At 36.7% G+C, this 25,264-nt stretch overlaps 2 protein-coding genes across 2 annotated transcripts; both read right to left on the reverse strand.

Moving 5' to 3' along the window:
* Window positions 1-496: 496 nt before the first annotated feature.
* LOC120193857 (protein STRUBBELIG-RECEPTOR FAMILY 4-like) lies at window positions 497-24,781 on the reverse strand. The gene is made up of 19 exons (XM_039196286.1): window positions 24,259-24,781; window positions 23,897-24,029; window positions 23,746-23,817; window positions 23,539-23,604; window positions 23,211-23,282; window positions 23,058-23,129; window positions 22,826-22,897; window positions 22,660-22,725; window positions 22,507-22,572; window positions 22,078-22,421; window positions 21,679-21,953; window positions 21,315-21,586; window positions 21,103-21,223; window positions 20,875-21,011; window positions 20,644-20,800; window positions 20,399-20,549; window positions 12,634-12,639; window positions 6,908-6,917; window positions 497-508 (listed from the first exon to the last, which is right to left on the reverse strand). Exons 1-16 carry the CDS (start codon window positions 24,341-24,343, stop codon window positions 20,409-20,411), a joined length of 2,151 nt encoding a protein of 716 aa, XP_039052217.1. The 5' UTR covers window positions 24,344-24,781; the 3' UTR covers window positions 497-508; window positions 6,908-6,917; window positions 12,634-12,639; window positions 20,399-20,408.
* Window positions 14,907-17,131, reverse strand: LOC120193852 (pollen receptor-like kinase 4). Its single transcript, XM_039196280.1, has 3 exons — window positions 16,435-17,131; window positions 15,721-16,350; window positions 14,907-15,641 (listed from the first exon to the last, which is right to left on the reverse strand). The coding sequence occupies exons 1-3, from the start codon at window positions 17,129-17,131 to the stop codon at window positions 14,977-14,979; spliced, it is 1,992 nt and encodes a 663-aa protein (XP_039052211.1). The 3' UTR covers window positions 14,907-14,976.
* Window positions 24,782-25,264: the final 483 nt, after the last annotated feature.

Genomic DNA, 25,264 nt, shown 5'->3' on the forward strand with positions numbered 1-25,264 from the left:
ATCTGACTGCATCGGCAAAACAATCACAACAAGAGATCAAGTTACTGAAATATTATTGAAAATCTTGAATTATAGTCGAACGTCGTGAGAAAACTATCTCTAAACACAAACCTCATATCTAAATTCATCTGAGAGAATCCAAAGCAGAACATGTCAACATGATAACAAATAAATGTCAACTTGATTAATCTAGGCGATGCCAATTATAACATTGAGAAAATTAAACGATAAAATCAACCAAACATTTGGTAAAAAAGACCAAAATATACCAAAAATATATAAAAACGTTGCATAAAAATAAATGAAAATGATTTATAAAGATATAATTATTAAAAATTAGAGAAAATTAAATATATAATATAAAAGTAAATAAAAATATTAAATACCGAGGGTGTACCGTCATCAACACTAAAATTAGTATTATCGCCAGTCAGTTAAGACAAAATAACAAGGCGAGCGGCGTAGAGAGTAAAGAGAAAAGAAAAACTAGCAAAAATTGCATTAAAAACTCGTTTTATGGAAACATGTTTTGATGTTTGAAATCTTGTCCAATTAAGACATAACGCCCATACCATGGAAGACAATTTCGATTCAATTTGATGTAGCCCAGATATAAAATAAAATAAACCCATGTGTATGCCACGTAGGCTGAACAAAAATCTTCTGCCCTCTCTATATAAGGTGTTCAAAAATATCCAATCCAGATGACCTAATCTATCGACTTATTGACCCGATCAAAAATTATCAGATAATTATATTGAAAATATCTAAATTTTCAGGTCAGATACCCAGTCCACTAATTTTCTCAGGTTTTCGACTCGGACTCGAATCACAAAATACGGCTTAACAACGTATTTGCTGACCCGCTATCCACTATCTTTTAGCTTAGATTTTGACTCTTCACTTAATTAATATCACGATTCATGGATATTTCTCCCAATCCTAAATTAAAAAATTTCAATCCCTAACCCTTCAACCATCATTCTCATCAGCCACCATTCAAGCATTCAAGCAAGCGACCGGTCAAGCAGGCAAGAGACCTGGTACTTCATGTACCCGAAAATGCGGTACCCGAATTTAAACACCCCTATCTATATATGCCCCTGTTTGTGCCCCCACTAATAATATGTTTACACGTGTCTTTTTTTTGTTTTTATGGAAACACATAAATTTCTAAAAAAAAATACTTTCTTATTTTACTTCATCTTCTACAATTTATCTTGGACCAAATTCTTGAGTAGTCATCCCAACTATCCGAAGAATTGAGGATGTTCAGCGTGATTTATTGTTGAGTTTTCAAAATTTCAACGTACTTAATATCTGGTCTAGAGATACCAAGGTTTTATTCTATAAGGTTTGGAAAAAAATTCCTTCGAATTCTACAGAATCAAGAAGATGTGTTGATCCGTCCATAAGGGCAAGAAAGAAGACTAAGCAAGAGCACTTGATAGAAGAAGATATGAAAGATGAGGATTTACAGAAGATGCATTATCTGAAAACAGTAATTTTCGAAGATCTAAGGCGTCACCTACCTACACATTTTCTGTTACCAAAGATGAAAGAGGAGGATTTTGTGTCAAATTTAGTTTGGTCTTTTGATTTAAAAGCTGTGGATGGAAATAATGTTGATTTGTCTGAGAAAGTGTGAGAAAGCAGCCATGGAAGTTGAGACGATTGTATGAGTTGAAGAATGAAGATACAGGAAAATAAGAAAGTGAAAGAGGAAAGCACTGAAGATACTTTTATTGTAAATGACTTGTATGAATTACAAACTAAACTTGGGTATTTTATACCCCAAATATAACAACCTAATAACAACTCAAAACAGATTTAACAAACTAATAACTAATTACAACTTATTTCTAACAGAAAGAAGAATTTTCTCAAAGCATTCCGGTAAAGGTAAAGTAATAAAGGCTGATCGTAGAAGATGAAGAAAAATAAGAAAGTATTTTTTTTAAAAATTTATAAATGTTGTCATAAAAAAAGAAACACGTGTAAAAATATTATTAGTGGGGCGTAAAATGGGACGTATAGAAGGGGCAAAAGATTTATGTTCACGTAGGCTTGAGATACAAAGAACCACTTTATTTATTAGGGCATATATATGTTTAAGTTTATGTTATTTTAGAAAAGATTGAGAGAAAATCATTAGAATCCCTAATATATCAAACACAAGATTTAAAACAAAAAACAACCTAATAGTTGCATTTGATTCCTTTTCATTTCAAATAATTTTCTAAAAAAACAGTTTGCTTTTCCCCCCTTCTTTTCTGTTTTTCCCTCACCAACATAGAAAAAAAGAATATATGAATCAGCTCCATGTCTAGAATTACAGGCTATAGCCCAGAGCAACAATGGCCGAACAGAAAATGGACGGGCGGGATCATAGTCCCCACTTCCACAAAAATATATGACAAACAATTTTGAATATATATATATATTTAGTCTTTATAAATTTAAAATTTTGTAAAGACTGTCATTGTAGACATCCATTTTTATCGAGGTCTAAAAAATATTATTATTAATAAAAATTATTTACATTTTGCAGACTCAAATGGAGCCCAAACCATTACAAGGCCCAAAGGCCTAATTCAAAACCCCAACAGACCCAGTTGAAGCCCAAATAGATCCAACCCGTTTACAAATTCATGCCCAACTCACATTCATGTCAGATCCAACCCGTCCAAGCCCAACATGCTAACCCAGAACTCGATTAGTGTTCCATCTCAACAGCCAGCCGCCGCCGGTGAATATAACCAGTTTATCGTCAGCGCGTGTAGTACACGCGCCCGACACTTCGTCTCCAGACTGACGCGTGAATTCCACCGTTCGTCTCCCCAGCCGCGTGAGCCGCCGTCGATTATTTCCAAGCCACTGTCGTCATCCACAGTGCACCAACAACCACCAAATCAGAGAAAATCAAAATCCCATTAAAAAGGGGTTAAATCCTGATTTTTTCGGGATTTAACATACCAAACAGCAGAGAAATCAACCTATTTCTAGATCTCATGATTTCAACAATAACATCAACCATAAATCAGAGAGGAGAACAAGATAAATAAAAGAGAGAGAACAAAAAAACACAAAGAAAAAAGAGAGGAACCAGAAAGTTTACCCTTCATCAAATCGGAAGCCCATCGAAGGTAAAGTCCCTGTCTTTAGGGTTGTGGGTTCAAGGGTTGAGTCATGTTTTGGGTGGGGGAAAGGTTGGTTTTTAGAAAGAGAGGAAGGGAGGTGAGGTCAAGGGTCGTTTTTGTTTATGATTTTAAGGCAATCGTCGTTGCCTCACGGTGACCGTGACTTTTCTGGTTTCCCCCCGCGACGGAGGAATGAGAAAAGGGAGGAGAGTTGAGAGAATAATCCCCTCTCTCTCTCCTAGGGGTGTAAACGAGCCGAGTCGAGCTCGAGTATTGCTGAGCTCGACTCGACTCGAAACTCGCGAGCTTAAAATTTTTAAGCTCGACTCGAACTCGAAATCTTGAACTGAAGCTCGTGAGCAGCTCGAAAAGGCTCGAAATGAAAAAAAAATCTTAAACTTAACAAGATTGAATCCTCAAACTCGAACCTGAACCTTAAATACATGAAACTCTTATTGTATTTTTAAAGAAAAAATCAACACATAAATGTTAATAGTATTAATAATTTATTTTTTAAAAAATAAAATCTTAATATATTATATTTTCGAACTGCTCATGAGCTTTTCGAGTCGAGTATCAAGTAGCTCATTTCGGCTCGTTAAGAATTCGAGTCGAGTTCGAGTCGAGTCCATTCGATCCGAGTATTTATCGAGCCTTGACCGAGTCGATCTCGAGTAGCTCGCGATCTGTCTCATCTCATTTACAGCCATACTCTCTCCTCGGGCTTAAGAGAAACAAAGTAAAATGAAGAAGGATCGTTTGGGGGTTTAGTTTCTAATATATATATATATATATATATATGTAATGTAAAACGACGTAGTTTCATAAAGGGGGTGATGTTGTATTTTCGCGTATGGGGAAATGCTATTTTCAGTTCTTCTAGCTTTGTAATTGTTCTTTCTTACCATTAATTGAAGTGTTGTGTTATTCTGTTTTGAGCTTTATTCTTTCATTTTTTATGTTTTAGTCACTATTTTACATGTTATGCCTTTTTGTTGATGTTCGATTTTGATATTGATGTTTGTAAACGTTTCATTTTAGTCCCATATTATCCGTTATTAGAGAAAATCGCCTCAGTGACCAAAAAAAAGTTATAATATACGATTTTAACCAACTTTTTTTGGATTTGCCAAAATGACCAACAAAATCGCAACGCGAAATAAAAATCGCAACGCGATCCCCAGAATCGCAAATCATTTTCCAAAATCGCAACGCGATTCTTGAAAATCGCAATGCGATAGTACAAATTCGCATTGCGATTTTCCAAAATCGCAACGCGAATATGAAAATCGCAACGCGAACACATAAATCGCAACGCGTATCCGTAAATCGCAACGCGTATCCGTAAATCGCAACGCGTATGGGTAAATCGCAGTGCGTATCCGTATATCGCAACGCGTATCCGTAAATCGCAACGAGAATCTGTAAATCGCAACGATAATCCGTAAATCGCAACGAGAATCTGTAAATCGCAACGATAATCCGTAATCGCAACGAAATCTGTAAATCACAACACTGAAATTTTGGGTATATAACACTGAAATCATAAACTAAATCCCTAAATCGCAACTCATTCCATCTCCATCTATCACTCTCTCCGGCGACATCCGTTCCTATATCCAACGACATCCTTCCCAATCCGGCAACAGGTTTTAGTTTCGCAGCTCGTCTGTTTAGTAAATTAATTTACAACCATGAATCATCTAATGTTGATCATGTTTGGATAGATTTGTGTTTTGGAGGGTCATGGGATAATGTTCATGGTGTTTTACATATATGCCTTTACCCATGAATCTTCAACTAAAATTGTCTTTACAAAAGTTAACTTATGAACTCTAATGCTACGTGTTTCAAATAAATTGAATTTAGAGCCCCTAAGTGGATTTAGGCTATCTTATCAGAGAAATGGTAAGTTTATTTGTTAACCGACAATGAAGATGTTGAACGATTCATTGCTTACATTAGTGTTTCACAAGATGTTACATTGTATGTTGTTGAACCTAGAAGTAGTATTGTTGGGTCAGTAGCGGGTAGTAATCAACTAAGTTTTTCTCAAAACCCACAACCTTTCTCTAATCCAAATCCCAATCAACTTTCAGCACCAAATTCCGGTTTTCGTATTGACCAGTTAGACGATGATGAGCCAACAGAAAAAATTGTGAGTACTAGTCAGTATTCGAAATTTGGTCTTGGTCAATATCCAGACTTTGATATTGGTCAATACACGGATTTTGATGATGTTTCAGAAGAAGAAACAGACCATGTGTGTAATGATTTTCATATTGGTCAATACCCGAATTTTGATGATGAAACACCCGTTGCCGAGGAAGATGTTGTTGATGATAATGAGGAGAAGTTACGACTGTGAATGAACATGTTGAACATCCATTCTGTAATTCATATAATCCTGAAGAAGAAAAAGAAGAAGAAAAAGTCCCCGAAGAAAAGAAAATGCCACGGGAGTATAACTGGAATATGCCAGAATTACTTCAGTTTACCGGAAGAAGAGTTGGCAAAGAAAGCAGTTGATTGTTACACAAAGTTATTCGTGTCAAGAAAGATGATTGTTTTGATACAAAGGAAGACTTGAAGATAGCTTTGTATACGAAATGTGTGGAAGATGGCTATCAACTAAAAGTTAACAAATCAAGCAAAGATCGTTTCGAAACAAGGTGTATGATTGACAAAAACTATACGTGGCGTATGATTGCAAAGAGAATAAAGATTGCAAAATGTTTCAAGTTAGGACTTTTATTGATAAACATACATGTTCAAGAACCCAAGTTTTTTCCTCACCATAGACAGGCAAACAAAAAGGTGTTGGGTGGTTTTCTGGCTGAGTTAATATTTTTGAATGGCAGGGTATATCGGGGACATGAAATTATGACTGACATGAATGCTCGGTTCAAGATTAGTATATCATATTCTCAAGCTTGGAGAGCCAAATGTTATGCCTTGGAATTGTTGAGGGGGTCGCCAGAAGCATCGTTTGCCCAACTGCCGGCTTATTGTCACAATTTAAAGCTGAAAAATCCTGGGTCGGTAACTCATATCAAAACAGATAGAGATGGACGCTTTGAGTTGCTGTTTATCGCCATTGGTGCTACGGTTAGTAAATCAATATAATTTTGTTGACTCATTTTTGTTAGTTACATGCATTTCACATTTAAATGATTATATTTCTTGTGTATATTATTTTGTAGATTCGTTCGTTTATTACTTGCATGCGCCCAGTTATTATAGTTGACGGAGCACATTTGAAAGGTCGATACCTTGGAGTAAACTTATTAGCAGTAGCCATGGATGCTAACAATGGGATATTGCCAATAGCTTACGGGGTTGGCAAATCTGAAACCTCTGATTCATGGACATGGTTTATGGGGCATCTTAGGGATTGCATAGGTCCTATTAGCAATCTGACAATCATATCCGATAGGGCAAACTCAATTGACAACGCTGTTAGAAGGTGTTTCCCAGATGCTTTTCATGGACTTTGTGGTGTTCATTTGTATAGAAATCTAAAATCAAGGTCTGCTGGTATAAAAAAGCACAAATGGACATACTGGAAGGCTGTAAAAGCTTATCGGGAAGTGGATTTCAATAAGCATATAAATTGTTTAAGACGTGTTTTGCCTCAGTGTGCTCAAACACTAGAAGATGTCGGGTTTGAAAGATGGTCAAGAGTACATCAACTTGGAGCAAGATATGGTTTCATGACGTCTAATAGTGCAGAGTTGAACCATGTTCAAACACTTTGTTTCAAGTACTGGATAATAACTTAAATGGGCTAGTCGATCTAAATGCAAAGACGTGTAGTTGTATGAAATGGCAAACATCTGGTTATCCGTGTGGCCATGTTATAAAAGTTGCTCTTCATTTAAACCAAGATGATTCAAGCACATACGCTATGGATTGCTACACTACAGAAGTTTATCGACAGACTTATGCCGAGATTGTCTACCCTATTCCACATCCTTCTGAGTGGGACATACCAGATGACTTACAAACAGTTTTGCCACCAGCCATGGACAGAAGGCTACCTGGCCGACCAAAAAGTCACGATCGTATACCGTCTAAGGGTGAAGAGAAGAAGAGATCGACATGTAGTCGGTGCAAGGAAAGTGGTCATACAAGGTTGACATGTGGATCACCAGTGCCATCAAAATCATCTTTTCCTCTACCAAAATATGGATCCTCATCAAAATCCAAAGCTCATATGGTGTCAAGCAAAAAGGCAACCATCTTTAAAATCCCAATCACAATTGGCTTCACCTTTTGGGACTGTTAACTTAGGTGATTTTTAAATGCAAACGTTGTATTATGTGGATTTTATGTGTGAACTTTTAACATTTTCAGTTGAATTAATGACTCAGGCCAACCATTTTGACTTAACCAACTCTTGTTATTCAGTTGTTATCACTATTAGGCATGCATTTGACTATCGCAACACGGAAATTACAATCGCAACGAGAGAATCGCAATGCGAAATGAAAATCGCATTGCGATTCTCTCGTTGCGATTTTCATTTCCGCATTGCGATTTTCATTTCGCATTGCGATTCTCTCGTTGCGATTTTCATTTCGCATTGCGATTTTCATTTCGCATTGCGATAGTCAATTTTGCCTTCAACATAATGCAGATTGAAATCAACAAAATCAACCATTACATTTCAATCAATTAAACAAGCACAAATAAGAATTATATTCGCATCAATTACACAAATCAACTTTTACAAATCATCTTTTACAAATCAATTAAACAATCAAAAATAAGCAATAATTCTTATTTCCGATCATCTACTATTGAATCAACTTTTACAAATCAATTAAACAATCAAAAAACAATCAATTAAACTAGTGAATCAACTTTTGCAGCTCGACATCATTTTCACGCAGTTCACTTCTGAGATTAACCTGCAGAAACCAAACATTTGTTCAAACAACACTTTCTACACATCTAAAACCTACAAACAGCAAATTATTGAATTCTAGGTACTTAACCAAACATTTTCAAACCAAAAGTATATAAACTTACCAATTGTTTATGGACATTTTTATAACGCGGATGCAGGTAGGCAGCGTCTCGTATATATCGATTTAGCCATATAATGCCGAAACCACAAGCCTACTGCAGCTTTATCTCTATCGGTGGGAGGTAGATACTTGATGCTTCCCGTCGTCAAACGCTCCAACGCCAAGCATACGAGAGGACCACAATCTCCTCTGGCTCCGCTCGTTTGTTGTGGCGCGGTCTCGTCTCTAATAACTGTAATATTGAGCTTCTTTGGCTTCTTGTTTCCAGAACGAGTCCAATAATTGATCGCATCCAAGAATTTAGCCAAATGAGAGCTCCATCCCTTAATAACATCTCTTAAATCAGCCAATGATATGTAATTTATCATGCTGTCATACACTATTGTCTTAAGGGATGGGAGCTGAAGCTCGACGAGAATCCAATGTTTACGTTCCAAAACAGGGATAAACACCTGCAATCATAAGTAATAATTCATTCATTTGCGCACTTATTTCATAAAACCTTTAAACTCAATCTAAAATAAATACTAACCTTATCGACCTCCCACCATGCAGGATAAAGTTTAGCTTGTCCATTGCCCAAATCAAATGATTCATTTCGTGCATTCTTCAAGTGAACGGCGTGAAAAGACGTCGGCATAATTGTATATCGTATATTTTTATTTTTCTTAAGTTTTCTTATTATTAGAAGACGTGTCACCCACGCATCGATATGCTGTTTTACAAAAAAAGACATATATTAGTGACTTACATAAATTTAAAAAAAAATTAATCAAATTGAAATATAAGAAAAATATAAGACTTACCCCCCCATCGAAATAGCCATTGTCTTCGACCCCTAATAATACGCCCCACCAAGACCGATCAAGCAACAAATAGATATCATCGGTGAGCTTGCATATGTCAGTGAAACACCCCTGGCTCCGCTCATGTAGATAAAAATCAACAGCGGTCTTAGCCCAAAGGGTGTTATCCAGAATTGTGTCCGGTAGTTGTTCCCTCTCCTCTTCAGATACCGGTATGGTACTGGCCGGTAACTCATACAAGAGCCAACTTGAATCCATCATGTCCGGCACGTCAGAGGGTTTCTCAAGAAGCCTACATATGACGCCATGTGAATCGGGCTCTTGAATGGTGGGAGGGACCTCTTCAATGATGACAGTGGCCTCTTGAACGGTGGGAGGGGACTCTCGAGGAATGATAGGGGGGCCTCTTCAATGATAGGAGTGGACTCTTGAGGGATGACAGGCGAGTCGGGCTTCTTCTTGCGGTGTCTTCGCACTATTGGGGTGTACGGAGACTTAATAGCACGTGCACGCTGTCTGATGCGTGAACTCCGTCGTGCAAGCATAACCCGACGTAAAGCATCCACTCTATCGGGCCGCTAAATAATTAAATACAAAAATCAGTAAATAAACAGACATGATATTTAAACAGTGAAAACAAAGACAAATATGTTTCAAACTTGCATTGTATTCACCCAAGTCATTATTCTATCATAGTTCACAAAATGCATCAGATAACAAAGAAAAATATGTTTCAAACTAATACCCTGAAGTTAGTATTTGTCTTTGTTTTGTCTTTTGGTTGAAAGTAAATTTATCCATTCAAGTTTCAATTTGCAGAAGAAGAAATAGTTTACTTTCGCAACACGAAACTTAAAATCGCAACGCGAAACCAAAATCGCAACGCGAAATGAAAATCGCAACGACAGAATCGCAATGCGAAATGAAAATCGCAACGAAAGAATCGCAACGCGAAATGAAAATCGCAATGCGATTTTGGTTTCGCGTTGCGATCTTGTCGTTGCGATTTTGGTTTCGCGTTGCGATTCTGTCGTTGCGATTTTCATTTCGCGTTGCGATTTTGGTTTCGCGTTGCGATTTTAAGTTTCGTGTTGCGAAAGTAAACTATTTCTTCTTCTGCAAATTGAAACTTGAATGGATAAATTTACTTTCAACCAAAAGACAAAACAAAGACAAATACTATTTCACAGTGTTAAAGAATACACAGTTTAGCAGAATTGGTAGCAACCGAACAAATTTACTTTCAACCAAAAGACAAAACAAAGACAAATACTATTTCACAGTGTTATAGAATACACAGTTTAGCAGAATTGGCAGCAACCGAACAAATTTACTTTCAACCAAAAGACAAAACAAAGACAAATACTATTTCACAGTGTTAAAGAATACACAGTTTAGCAGAATTGGCAGCAACCGAACAAATTTACTTTCAACCAAAAGACAAAACAAAGACAAATACTATTTCACAGTGTTATAGAATACACAGTTTAGCAGAATTGGCAGCAACCGAACAAATTTACTTTCAACCAAAAGACAAAACAAAGACAAATACTATTTCACAGTGTTAAAGAATACACAGTTTAGCAGAATTGGCAGCAACCGAACAAATTTACTTTCAACCAAAAGACAAAACAAAGACAAATACTATTTCACAGTGTTAAAGAATACACAGTTTAGCAGAATTGGCAGCAACCGAATAAATTTACTAAGCAATCTAAGTGAAATGGCTAATCTAAGTGAAATTACGAGTAAATTTATCATTAAGTTAAATATGGAAAATCTTAAACTTACCTCGTTGCGTAGAGTATGAACCTCATTCTGCAACGATACTATCATCTCACGTAGAGCGGCAACCTCACCACGTAAAGTTGACACCTCCACACGCCATGCACCATCGTTATCGCGTAGAGTACCGATCTCCTCACGCAAGGCATTGACCTCATCACGTAACTCCCTTGACTCATCCCGTTGAGGTGGAGGTGGAGAACAGGGAGATAGGAGTCGTGGCATCTTTGCCGGTCGCCTATCATGAGGTGATGGTGGAGAAGAGGCTCGATGATGTGACGGGATAGGTGATGGCTCTCGTTCTAGAGGTGTATAGTCGGGTCGATCGGGTGATGGCTCTAGGTGAGGTGATGGCTCTCGAATTGGAGGAAGTGGATGCTGCTCATCATCCGTGCCATCAAAAAAATTCTGACTAGCTTGCCACCAATCAGTGGCAAGCTCTTCCTCCGTGGGTGTCAGTCTTTGTAATGGAATGTTAGCCTCCTAAAATATAAAAACTCAAACAAAGTTAAACGTCTACTATTAATAACTTGTTTATATATTATATGAAAGTATTTGTGTTAACTTACATTATTTATTGTGGCATATGGTATTAAGTCTTCCCAATCCAACAGAGTTTTCCTCTTCCAGGAAATAGCCCTGGGAATATCATTTGACGTTTTTATTGCATATGTACGCATGCTGGGGAAAGCCTCGAATATCTAAATCTACAAACAATATAATAACAAAATTAGTAATTGTTAAATAATTAATTATAATTTTAGAAACATTATATAGAAATTCTTACCTTAAAGGCCCAAACAAAGCCTGACAAAGTGTATTTGGACCCATCGCCCCGCAAACTTTTGCGGTCATCAAAGGCAGACGACAACTTAGTCCAGGTAGCTTTCCATATATACGAACCCCACGGAAACAGATTCCATGCATTCAGGTCCTCTACCAATATTATTAGCTCCCGATGAATAGGTTGTCTGGCCTCTCTGCCTAAAAAGCCGGCATACACAAGTAGTAGAAGGCATACTCGGACAACATCGACGTCATCCATCCGAGTGAAACCAGCTTTCTTATTAAACAATTTCTTCAGGTCGTCGACATGTAGGTTCGGCTTCTCCATTGACTCATCCGGAAAAACCCGGGATAACCATGATGGGCGGGCGATATGACGAGTGTACCGGCCTACATCATCGTGTCCGAATCGTAGACCAGTGATTAAGCAGAACTCCTTCCGCCCAAAACAAGTATACGCTGGTGGAAAATGAAACCATATCTCTTCCTCACCACGTTGTATACTGTCGGGTAGATTTGATGTCATGGTCTGAAGCCACAAATGGGTCAAATTAGCATCTCCACCCGGATGCTGTACTCTCAGCCATGGCCCGAAGCAGGTTTCCTCAAACAATTGTCTTTGAGCAGGTGAAAGCTTCTTTGCAATTGTAGTGGCCAGGCTGACTTTATTTCTCAAGGTCAATTGAGCCGAAAAAAATTTCTACAAAAACAATAAACATACCAAGTTAGATATACCAAAAACTACACTGTGAAGATATACCAAAAACAATAAACATAAAAAGTAGTAGTTTATTCTTGAAACTAAAATTTGCAACACTGTTTTGTCTTTTGGTTGAAATGAAAATCGCAACGAGAGAATCGCAACGCGAGATGACAATCGCAACGAGAGAATCGCAACGCGAAATGAAAATCGCAACGAGAGAATCGCAACGCGAAATGAAAATCGCAATGCGATTTTGGTTTCGCATTGCGATTCTCTCGTTGCGATTTTCATTTCGCGTTGCGATTCTCTCGTTGCGCTTTTCATTTCTCTCGTTGCGACAGTCATTCTCTCGTTGCGATTTTCATTTATCTCGTTGCGACTCTTCTGCAAATTGAAACTTGAATGGATTGCATTACTTCAACCAAAAGACAGAACAAAGACAAAGACAAATACTAACTTGAAAATCGGAACGAGAGAATAGCAACGCGAAATGAAAATCGCAACGACAGAATCGTAACGCGAAATGAAATCTAAGTGAAATGGTTAATCTATTATTGAAATGACCAGTAAACTTATCATCAGTTTCAATATGAAAAACCTACAATAATGCAAACATTTCAAAATAAAAATAATTAAAAAAACTAACCCTCGGAGGTTGATTTTCCATTTCTGAATATTGTGAGGGATTTCTGACCGTGAATGGTTGTGAGGGATTTCGCCGGAGATGGGGACGGAAATCTTCGGAGATGGATTTCTTCGCCGTAGAGAGTGAGAGATGGAGATGGGACTGAGTTGTGATTTTAGGTTTTAGGTTATAAGTTGCGATTACGGGATTTTGTCTTAATATTCTTTTTGTAATTTGAAAATAAAATACGCGTAGCGATTATAATGGCGCTTTAAATATCGCGTTGCGATTTACGGATACGCGTTGCGATTTTATGTATTATCGTTGCGATTTACGGATACGCGTTGCGATATACGGATACGCATTGCGATTTACCCATACGCGTTGCGATTTACGGATACACGTTGCGATTTACGGATACGCGTTGCGATTTATGTGTTCGCGTTGCGATTTTCATATTCGCGTTGCGATTTTGGCAAAACGCAATGCGAATTTGTACTATCGCATTGCGATTTTCAAGAATCGCGTTGCGATTTTGGAAACTGATTTGCGATTCTGGGGATCGCGTTGCGATTTTTATTTCGCGTTGCGATTTTGTTGGTCATTTTGGCAAATCCAAAAAAAGTTGGTTAAAATCGTATATTATAACTTTTTTTTGGTCACTGAGGCGATTTTCTCCCGTTATTATATTCATTTCAATGTTTATGTTTGGACTGATGATTTTGCACAGTTTTCATTTTGGTCACTCATATTAATCAATATTTTAATGGGATAATTTATGTCTTGAGGTCTTATGCTTGGTTACATTCGCATTATGGTCATTATCTATAATTTGGTACTAAAGTCTTAATGGTTTATTGTTTATTTAATACTAGATATTTTTTAAAATTGAAATACTGAAATTATATCATAAAGTTTTATATTTTGTTTAAATTGTTACTATACATATGTATATATTATATTTATATACTTATTTTGTACATATTATATTTATATACATAGTTTGCTACTTATTTATATACTTTTCATGTATAATTTTTTCGTATATGAGGAATTTGTTTATGTAAATTTTTCTTAGAGTAAAGTTATCACGTATTGTTTTGAGTATGTGAATAATCGATATTGTATCACCTTTATGTATATATACACATATATGAAAAGATGTTTTGCCTTTAAAAACATTTTGTCGAATGATTACACAATTACATATTCATTTTAATATCCTTTATTCAAATATTTTTAAGAATTGTATTTGTAGAGCGGGCGTGAAAAGTATCACTTGATCGAAATGATACAATTCCATACGACGTTCAAACAGATTATGAACTTGAAAGTGTAAATCCTTTTTTATGAACTTAAAAAAAACTATTATAATTTTATTTTATTTTATTTATGCTATTTTTTATTATTTTATTTTATTTTATGTTCATAGTATTTAATATTTTAATTAATTTGAAGATGGAAGGTTCTTTACGAATAAGAAATAAGTGAGATAGTTTTTTTGACGGAGGATTGCAAATCTCGAGATTTATTATCAAGTTAAAGAATTTTCTTTAATTAATCAATTCAGAGTAATTTAATTTATATTCAATAAATAAATCATAATTTTACTTTAGATTTGAATTTTAAGTTTCACAGTTACAACAATATGTAAGCGATACAATATCATTTTTGGACGATGTGGGGTGTTTCTCATTCTCCACGCGTAATCGACTATCAGATTCTTCATAAACGCAGACTAACTTTTGTGTGAAAAAATGATTTTTTTTTTAAAGTTGTTTTAAATGACGTTTTAGGTGTTAGACTTACCTAATTCAAAGGTTGATGGCGACTCCCTATCCAATTTCATCCAAATTAATTCCAAATCAAAAAAAAAAATCAAAAAAAAGTCATAATTAATTTTATTAAAATAATACTTAATTGTTTTTCAAAAATATAAATAAATGGTTATGACATCCTATTAGATGAAGTTGAATTCCGCCATTGCCAAACCAATCTTTTCATTGTCTATTGTTGTTGATCATGAAAAGATATAGCCAGGACATTCGGGATTCGTTACATTCACATATTGTTTAACTCCCTTGGATCTCTCTATTGCTCAACGATCAAACGACGAAGAATCACCCTTCATTTGACCATAGATAACTGCGTTCACTTCGCCTATGGTTGAAGACGAGTCGTCGTCGTCGTCCCCCTCATTCAACTCTTCAATCCTTTTCAATACTTCGTTCAACTCCGGTCTCGCCTCTGGATCCTCTTTGCAACAACTCAACCCGATCTTCATCACGCTTATCAACTCGCCGCAACTGTTCTTCGCTCCTTTCATCTCCTTGTCGAACACCTCACTGGTCTTCTTCTCCTTAACCATCTTGTTCACCCACGTGGCTAAACTCATGGAGCTATTGTAGCCCGTCGTTAGGTAGTTCTCCGGAATCCTGCCCGTTAAGATCTCCAAGATGAGTATACCAAGGCACCACACGTCGGTTTTCCTATTAATCTTGCCGGTCTTAGCGTACTCCGGTGCTTTGTAAGCCGTCATCTGCGTGTGAGCTTGCTCATGGTTTATCAACGATCTCAAAGCATAGTCACACAAGAGTGGCTCGTAGTTCTTGTCCAAAAGCACGTTAGAAGATTTCAAATGCCCATGCGGAACAACTTGGGTTGGCAGCTCGTTGTAGAGATAATCCAAACCCTTGATAACTCCTTTCATGATATTCAACCGGGTTTGCCAATAAAGACCCGGTTTGGTACTGGAATGGTTGCCTGTACAAATAAACCCTACTTAGTGACTTAAATAAGTAATAAAAGAGAATTACAAGGATGGGGAAGAAGAAGAACTTGCCATGAAGGTGACAAGCCAAGCTACCGTCAACTATGAAGTTAGTAACCAATAGCTTTTCCTCTTTCTTATAGTAGTAAGCCAATAATGGTAGTAAGTTCCGATGGTTCAACTTTCCTAATCGTCTCATGTGCTTGTGAAATTCGTCCTTCCCCACGTGATTCATTTGCTTATAGTTCTTCACCACCACCGTTTCGTCCGGCCCTATGCTGGTCTTGTATGAAGCTCCGAAATTTCCACTACCCAGAACCTCAGCGGAGGCTCTCAACAGATCTTGCAAATCGAACCTTTGGACTTCCTTTCCGAAGAATATCAATTCAGACCTTTTCACATGGTGAACTGGATTGGGAAGTACTGGAGCTTTCTTTCTCACTTCGATAGGAGGTGGCGGTGGCTTATACGACTGGCCGACGAATGGCTCCTCCCCCGTTGTTTGAGGTGGTTTCCGCCGTTGGAGAAAGCAAATAAGTAATAGAATAGCCACTACTAAAGCTATAGATACCATAACGAGGGAAATGATTAGACCAGTTGAAGAGTTCATTATTGATTCTGGCGGAGGGCTCGGTGGAGGACGCAGCGGACGTCTGCCAGTGCCGCATTCCATGAGAGGTGGTCCGCAGAGATTTCTGTTCCCTGCAGCACCAACATAATAGATTTCGAAATCTTCGATACTAAAGGCATGGAATATATACATTACGAATTGTTGCAGTGGGGTACCTGAGAACATAGTTGCAGGCATTTTGCTTAAGCTTTTAGGAATTGGACCCTCAAATTGATTGTTAGCCAAGTTCACCACATTCAAAGAGTCCCCAGTAAACTCAGGCACCGGACCACTAAACTCGTTCCCCTCCATTCTCAGGATCGAAAGATGAGGCAACTTAGCCAGCGATGAAGGAATATTACCGCTAAAAATATTATTACCCAAAAACACTTTCCTCAACCAAGTCATCTGTGCAAACGTATCATCGGGAATCTCCCCAGAGAAATGATTATTCGATAAGAATAAAGTTTGCAATCTATTCATCTTCTTAATATCAGGGATTCTGCCTTCAAATTTATTTTTCATAAGATTTAGAAGGCGCAAATCCTGCAACTCATGAAGACTTTCAACATTCACCACCCCTGATAGACCCATGCTCTCAAGTTGTAAACCCTTTACTTTACCTTGCTCGTTGCAAATAATACCAGCCCAGTTTGATCTTTCTCCTGTACATGGAGGAGCCGAAGCATTCCAATTGTAAAGAGCTGAAGGATTCGATAACGTGTTCTTTAACATCAACAGGCTCTCAATCTCATTCTGGTCACCGGCCGAGGGGACGACCATCAACCACGATGATAAAACAACAACAAATGCATAGAATAACGATGGAACTGGCATGCGCACAAGCCTGGCTATGTGCATGCCCATTACCATTGCTGGCTACAACGTGAAAGCTTTGGAATCGGATAAGTGATAAACAACAGGGGCGTCGATGCTGAGAATTGTATATTATTGCATGAGCTGAATTAATCCCTTTCTCTTTTCTTTCTTTCTTTCTTTCCCTTACATTTTCTTTCTTTCTTTCTTTCTTTCCCTTACAATGTGAGGGATGAAAGAGAGTTGAAGAAGAAAATCAGGGGACAAACGCCACACCAGGATGCGTTTGGCGTAAAGTCCCAAGAATGAAAGAGTTGGTGAGGATTTTTGTACTGATAAGCAAAAAGATTGAAGGGAGAGGGTCCAAAGTTGGTGAATTTGGGTTCAAGATGCTATATTCTGTCGTATAGGACCAAGATTTTGTGGTTTAGAACCTGAGCTGTGGGTGACGAGAAATCCAAGGCCATCCTTCAAATTTTAAGCATTTTTTTGCACTCTATTAATTTGGACGGTTTAAACCATTTTTGTATTTATGCAGTTTATGACTTGTGTTCTTCTCTGTCCTTGATCAGTGGAGGAATTATGAAGCAAATGGTGAAGGCTGTGATCTCGTTCTATAAAAAAGGAATATTATTTTCTTTGATATTTTTTTATGTTAGTCGTTTGATCAAATTTTAAACGTTTTTTTATATGTTCGTATTTCATCCTTAATTAGTTGGTCAACGTGTCGTTCGTTTTGAGAAAATTTTCTATTCATATGAATAATTTACCTTTATTTTTTTTACTTTTGATATATTTTTACTTTATTTAATAACATTAAAGTTCATTATTAATTAGAAAAAGTAAACATCATTAAATTTATATAATTGATAGTGTACATATTTAAGTAAATTAAACTAATATCATCTCAATACTCACTCATTAAATAGCAACATCTTGGAATGATCTCTTCCAATTATGTTAATCTTTTAATTAAACAAAATCTTTTCATAATTGAAATTGACCGACATTGATAGAAACTTTTTGGGATGATTTCAATGTTAATTCAGTAAATTCGCCAAGGCCATGATAGTAATTCTCTCTCTCTCTCTCTCTACTTCTTTGATTTTTTTTTTTTATGTTTATTGTCCATTGCTATCAGTGGGTGTGGGTGTGGATGTAGACATTGATAGAAAGAATGGCAACAAAATGAAGTACCAATTTGGAAGAAAAAACTTAAGAGATTTTCTAAACGCGTCAATATTTTTTAAACAATAGCGGATGAAAATGATCGTAATAAAAATTCAAAATTTCAATGATCAAAGTGAAAGTACTCCAAAAGTAAAATATTTGATTTATTGATTAGAAGTGAATAAGTTTACACATAATTCATTAGATGATTTTCATCGTTAGCATCGTACCAATCTTAATCCTTATATCATGTACTATTGTATCATGTTGGCAGTCTGCGGCACGACGTGAGAGCATCGTATGCCTGTCAGCCGGTCACCCTATCCTACAACTTACATGTATGTCTTCAAAGTTGATAGTTATCTATCCCTTTGAAAGTTTAGGAACTTGATGCCATAGGCAAAGACAAAGACAAAGAAAAAGAGCATACACCAACCGATTTGTTTGACCGCAACCACCGGAAGGAAGTCATACTCGAACTTACTGCATGAATCGCATTACTGCATTCATTCAAACTTCTGACCTCTCATGAAGACTTTTTGCATGAATCACATTACCACATTCATTCAAACTTCTGACCTCTCATGAAGACTTTTTGCATGAATCACATTACCGTATTCATGAGTGCATTATTTTCATACATGCAATCTACACATTCAAGATGATCATTTATACAGGTTTATGAGAAAACTGAGGACTCATGACAATTAAACTTCAAGAATAGAATTCAAATTTAAAGATGAAGGATTTGAGAAGTCAAGAAGTTCATCACTAGATTATAGTTATCAATCGAATCTAGGATGAAATTTTACAAAAGAAATAAATCAATTTTTAAGGAGTTTCTAAATGATGACCTTCGGGTATGATATTTTTAATCTACAGATATACATTGACTATATGTAATGTTTGATTTGCATATTTGGCCTACCCTAAAGAGCAGTGGAGCAAATCACCCTTCTTTACCAATCTAACCTACTCTGAAGAGTAGCAGAGCATGTCTCCTTTCTTTTCTCGATCTGATCTAAACAAAACCTGATCGGTGGTGTCCCTTCGCCATCGACGGTGGGGGATGAGAGGAAGAGGGATGATGTGGGAGTTTGGATTTTTTAAATAGTATTTTTATTATTAAAAATAGAAATTAAAAAAATATAACAATAGGTACCTAATAATATAACGGAAAAAATATTAGACACTTATTATTAATAAAAATATTCTTTAAACACCAAATTATATTTTGAGATATACTTTAGACACTAAAAATGGTATATGCCTAAAATATAAATGGGTTACGATAGAAAATTATGTTGATATATACTTCTAGATACAATTCTAATATATACAGCTCTAATAAAATATAAATTTATGGGTAAACTATTTATTTTGTCATTCACTTATTATTTAGTTTATGTTCTAGTCACCCAAGTATAATTTATTTTTCAAAATCATACTTAACTTTATATTTAAGTTATGTTCTGATTATCCGCTATTAAAAATTAACGGTGATGCTAACGTATTATCATAACTCCAACATTGAAAACTAGTTTAAAAAAATGTCATATTAGCATCACCATTGATTTTTAATGGTTAGTGACTAATACAAAACTAAAACATAACGTTAGGTATGATTTAAAAGATAATAATTGTTGGGTGACCAAAACATAAAATAAAAAATAGGTGGGTGATCAAATAGATAGTTTACCCATAAAATTTTATTATTTCATCCATAATATAAATTTTAATAAATATAATATTTATATAAATTATTTTTTTCAGTCACACTATAGGTATGACAAAATCTATTTACTAAAATAAAATCTAATAATAATAATAATAACAACAACAATGACGAATAAAATTATCATTTTTAATTGGTGTAAAATAAGAGCATCTTATTTGGGAAATTAAATAAATCTAATTTAAAAAAATTTGACGATTTTATATAAAATTACACACTACGAGTATTACTAAATTGTTGGAAAATAAAATTGCTTTAATTACTGAAGGAAATAGAGGAACGCACTAAGTACTCTAAGTTACTAATGTTACTAAGAACAGATTCATATGAAAACTCAGTGAAAACTCAGAAGAATGAAGGCATGAAAAGGGGAAAACATCTTCTTCACCACATATCCGCTAGAATTTGTTCTTTTATTGTACATATGAATCAAACGATTACCGAGCATTCTTCGTCCTCTTCCTGGCGAGAAGTTGAAAGTTCATCTCGCATGTTCCTGTTCGATTGTTGTACTAATTGTACCAATGACTGCACCACCTCCGACATCGTTGGCCGTAGCTTCGGATCCGACTGAAGCAGACATACACAACACAAAACAATTGTTATACACGACATTTCGAAGACGAGCACATAAACAATATCGGTATGCATCATTCGGCACCACCTTTACGCAGAGGGCGATGATTTCAGCAAATGGAGGGAGCGATTTCGGAGGGTACAGTCCCCTCAAGGCGGGATCGACCATCACTGCCAGTGCCTCAGTGTCATGAAGCTGAGGGCTCGCCCATTTCACCAAGCATTGTTCTGATCTTGGTTTTTTACTGCAAACATACAAAAATAATCGAGTTATAGCACAGACGTTACTAGATTCGTATTGATTTTGGTTTAGGCTCACTTGTCCAGGGGCTTTCGACCGGTCAGCAGTTCTAACATCACCACTCCGAAACTGTAAACATCACTCTTTAGCGTATAGGCCGAAGGGCTTATACATTCTGGAGCATTATATCCCATTCCCAGGTTTTGGCTCGTGCGCTGAAACCGATCAGAACGATCTTTATGATTGAATAACTAATGCTGAAACAGCTTCCGACATACCTAAATTTCGAGTGAAGAACATACGAACCTCATGGAAGTGTGCCATACCGTAATCGGATAGGTGAGGATTGAGTTTAGCATCAAGCAATATATTGGATGACTTGATGTTCTTATGAACTATAGGTGGAGAGCAAACTTTATGGAGATACCTGGACAAACCAATCCTCACCATTGGATTAAAAATATTGGATGACTTGAATGTTGTTATGAAGTATAGCTGATGAATGTATTTCTACTTACTCAACAGCCCTTGCTGCACCTAGAGCAATACTGAGTCGAGTATTCCAAGTGAGGGGCTTGCTGAAATCATCTGATACGTGTAGGAACTCATGAATTGAGCCATTCCTGTAATGGTCATAAACTAACAGATACTGCCCCTGCTCTGAGCAATACCCAACCAGTTCGGCAATGTTGGGATGGTGAAGCTTTGAGATGTTTTCGACAATTTCTGAAAACCCCTCTGGCTTCTCCCCTTGTAGAAGTGCAGAATCTATCTTTTTCACTGCTAAAACCTTTCACGAATTTGTATATACACATGTATGAAAGCGCAAATAACTACAAGGAAACGAAGAAAAAGGGAAAAAAGAGAGAGCTGGCAATGTACCTTGTCATCTACACATTTAGCCCTATAAACACGTCCAATGTTACCCTCGCCCAGGAGGTGACTCGGTGCGAAATTACCGGTTGCATTCTGTAAATCCGGTAAAGAAAATGCTACAACAGAAGCAGAGGTGCTTCCTCTAGCTTTCAGGAGGCGTACTGGCTCAGTTACACTGGACGGACGACCCGAAACTGAACCGGAATGCTTAAGCTCCACTGCCAGAGGATATTCTGGAGGTGGTGGATCGAATATGACACCTGATTCAATTGTTTTTAAACCTGTCACCATCACACATCATATACAGTCAGTTCAATTGATGTAAAACATGAATTTTTTCATTGCACAAGTATTGGAGTAGCTGCAAGCCTGCAACAAACATATATGCTTGCATGGATTAATTACCTTTTGATTCTTTTACAGTGCCGACAAAGGGTGCAGCGGTTAACTCGTTGGATTGGAACGGAGTAGTCCCTTTTTGCCCGGCATTTTTCTCTTCATCGGCAAACTGTGAGGATGGGGGAGAAGACTTTCGCCTTGAGGTCATTGCTGCACAAAGACCAGCTACCAACAAAAGTACACCAAAACATGACGCGGCTATAATTATTATATTCCGAACAAGTTTAGATTTCTTCTTCCCGCCATCGTCATTGTCCTCTTCTTCTTCTTCATCGGGTTTAGGATGCCGGTGGACTACACCAGGCGGTGGAGGCGGAGCCTTCCCGGTCGACCACGAATTTCCTCCAGTTCTTCCAAAACATACATATCACAAGTCAATAAACAACTTTTACACCACTGCAACAATAAACAAAGAACTTTTTGTAGGACACTCACTTCAGGCTACGAATGCCTTTCAACTCATTAGGAATCCATCCTGTAAATCGATTGTTTTCAACATTCCTTCCATTGAAAAACAGAAAAAAATGTGTGAAAAAAGAAGAATAAAAAACCATTGTTTTCGACAAGGTTTATATGGTGGTCACGTACAGATCTTCAATGGGAAGGTCGCGAATGGCATTTAGTGATCCGGTGAATTGGTTGTCCTGCAGATGCCTGTACAAGTGATCGAGAACAAAAGTTAGCAACAATGCTCTTGACAGAGCATAGATACATACAATCATACAAATAACAACTAGTATAATTTCGCACTCACAAAGTGTTTAATTTTTTGAGGTATGCAAAAGTATTCGGCAGCCTGCCAGTCAGCTGGTTGTTTGATAGATCACTGCATATGAACTCATAGATTAGCCGTACAGTAACCACTACGTCTACACTCTAGAGCTATGTAACTCCGATTCCGATTCCGACGAGAATGCGATATAAGTATATGTATAGTGAAAAACTTGGTAAATAGAAAGAGGGGTTTGCGGAAATCATTTACTTACAATGATTTTAGGTTTTTCACTTTGGCGAACATATCACTCAACTCTCCATCGAGTTGATTATTGCTAAGATTTCTTCAGAAACCAACCAAATATTCAGACATGGTGAAAAACTATAATGAAAATAGAAAGATCAAAACAATTATTTTGACTTACATGTCTTCGACTTTGGTCATTTGAGATATCGAGTAAGGCACGTCACCGGTAAATTGATTCCGAGAAAGGTTTCTGCACGTGATAAATCAAGCAAATGAAATTAGGATATGGATCTGTATATGCAGACCTATGCTACATTACTCTTAATTCGGGTCTGTGTCGATGTGATACGGTAAGATTTTTTTCGGTTTTTCTTTTTTCATGTGTCTATAAAGTTCTTAGAGATCATATCCGCATCTTCATATGTCAAACAAATACTTGAACAAAAATGGATAGTCGAAACAATATAATTCCAATGTCATGAACAAGAGAGGAAAAGGAGACTTACATTTTAACAACATTGGGAGGTAGTTGATATGGAATTTGACCATTGAGGTTGTTCTTGCTCATGTCACTGTACTATCACAAAAACAATGCATTCCCTTCAGAGATTATGTTCTCTAACAGAAGAAAAAAATAGGAACACAAAGGAAACAGAGATGACACACACAAACACAAAAGAAGAAGAAGCCTATTTGTATAAGCAAATTCTCACATGGAAGTGAGTGAAGTCAAGTTTGATAGCCCGTAGCCCAACTCTCCATTGAGTCCATAGTTTGATAATTTTCTGCAAATTTTAAACCCGGTAAAATAAAATACAAGAATCCAAGCTTATTCTAAGAGACATAATATAGGGAAAACCTTACATCTGAGTTACTCTTGAGCCTGAACATGTGATCCCTTCCCAGGAATTGCCACAAGGGTCCCCTCCATTTAGCCTCCAACCACTTAGTTGGGATGGAGCATTTAGGCTTTTAAACATCACATTAAGGGCATTTTCTACCAAATACAGTTAACAACTTTCAGAACACATATGTACACAAACATACATACGCACGAATGTTAATGTGGTGATGTGGACCTTTTTTTCCCTTCAAATTTCATGAGCAACATACATGTATACAGTATATAGCATAAAAGCAAAAATGATGATTGCCATACATAAAACATCATTAGAAATACGCATTCAAATCTAACATTGCACATAGAACAGAAATGACAGACGTACCATCTTTGTCGTTGGTCTCTGCATGGACCAATGAAATGAAGGTCCATAGAGAAAGAACCAAGTATCCTACGAGGAAACAATGCATGTTCCTATGCTAAATTGCCAAGGAAAGACAGAGGGAAAAAGGGTTATGATCCTTTGAAACACTTAAGCTAATATCAAAAGCAGAAACAAAAAGGAGTTGGAGCGAGAGAGAAGAAACATCTAAAAGGGGAAAAATGATATAAACTGTTTCGGAGTGGTCTAGGCCTTCTCTGTTTCATATTGAAGGTGATTAAGTTTTTTAATTTTCAGTTTGTTTTTTAAAATACGTCGAAGGGGTTGCTAAATTTGGTGAAGAGAAAAGTACAAGTGATTGCAAAGAGCGAAAGCCGAGGATAAATAACTCATTAGAGCCTTTCAACGTTTTCCGGGAATTTGTAACACTTTTTTGTAGCTCTCTCTAACTGTCACCTTTGATTACTACTTCCACCCTTTCTCTAAGCTGACCTATGAAATTTTCTCAATTCTTAAGTTTTTTATTTTATTTTCATTTTTCCTTTCCTTTTCCCTATTTTCTCGTGATTTAAGATCACACTAAAATTGCATAGGAACACTGCCCTAATAAATCTAACCGATGCCATAATTATAAGCTATTTTGAAAGTGAAAATGATTCAAATGAGGATTAAACTAACTATAGACCATATATATAAGGAATCGTGTTCATTAGTTGCATGATTAACACGCAATTCCGTGATTCACACGCATTAAATTGTAAGATTTTTGTTAAAAGAACTGGGATGCGAAAATAAGGTTCGGCTTTCTCCTATTCCAAGTTCTTTGTACAGAGCGTAAAGCCTTTCCCTTTTAGGTCAGGCTATTGAAGCAAAAACAAAGCTGTAATTGGTATGTTGCAGCTTAAAGTTCATGAACTGCAGTGATTATCATAGATGAAGAAAAAAGCACATCTGGGTTTCGTGTATATTTACAATATCGAAAACAAATAATTATAGAATAACATTTGGG

Source organism: Hibiscus syriacus, unplaced genomic scaffold (genome assembly GCF_006381635.1).
Source record: "Hibiscus syriacus cultivar Baekdansim isolate YM2019G1 unplaced genomic scaffold, ASM638163v2 tig00116997_pilon, whole genome shotgun sequence".
NCBI classification, from domain to species: Eukaryota; Viridiplantae; Streptophyta; class Magnoliopsida; order Malvales; family Malvaceae; genus Hibiscus; species Hibiscus syriacus.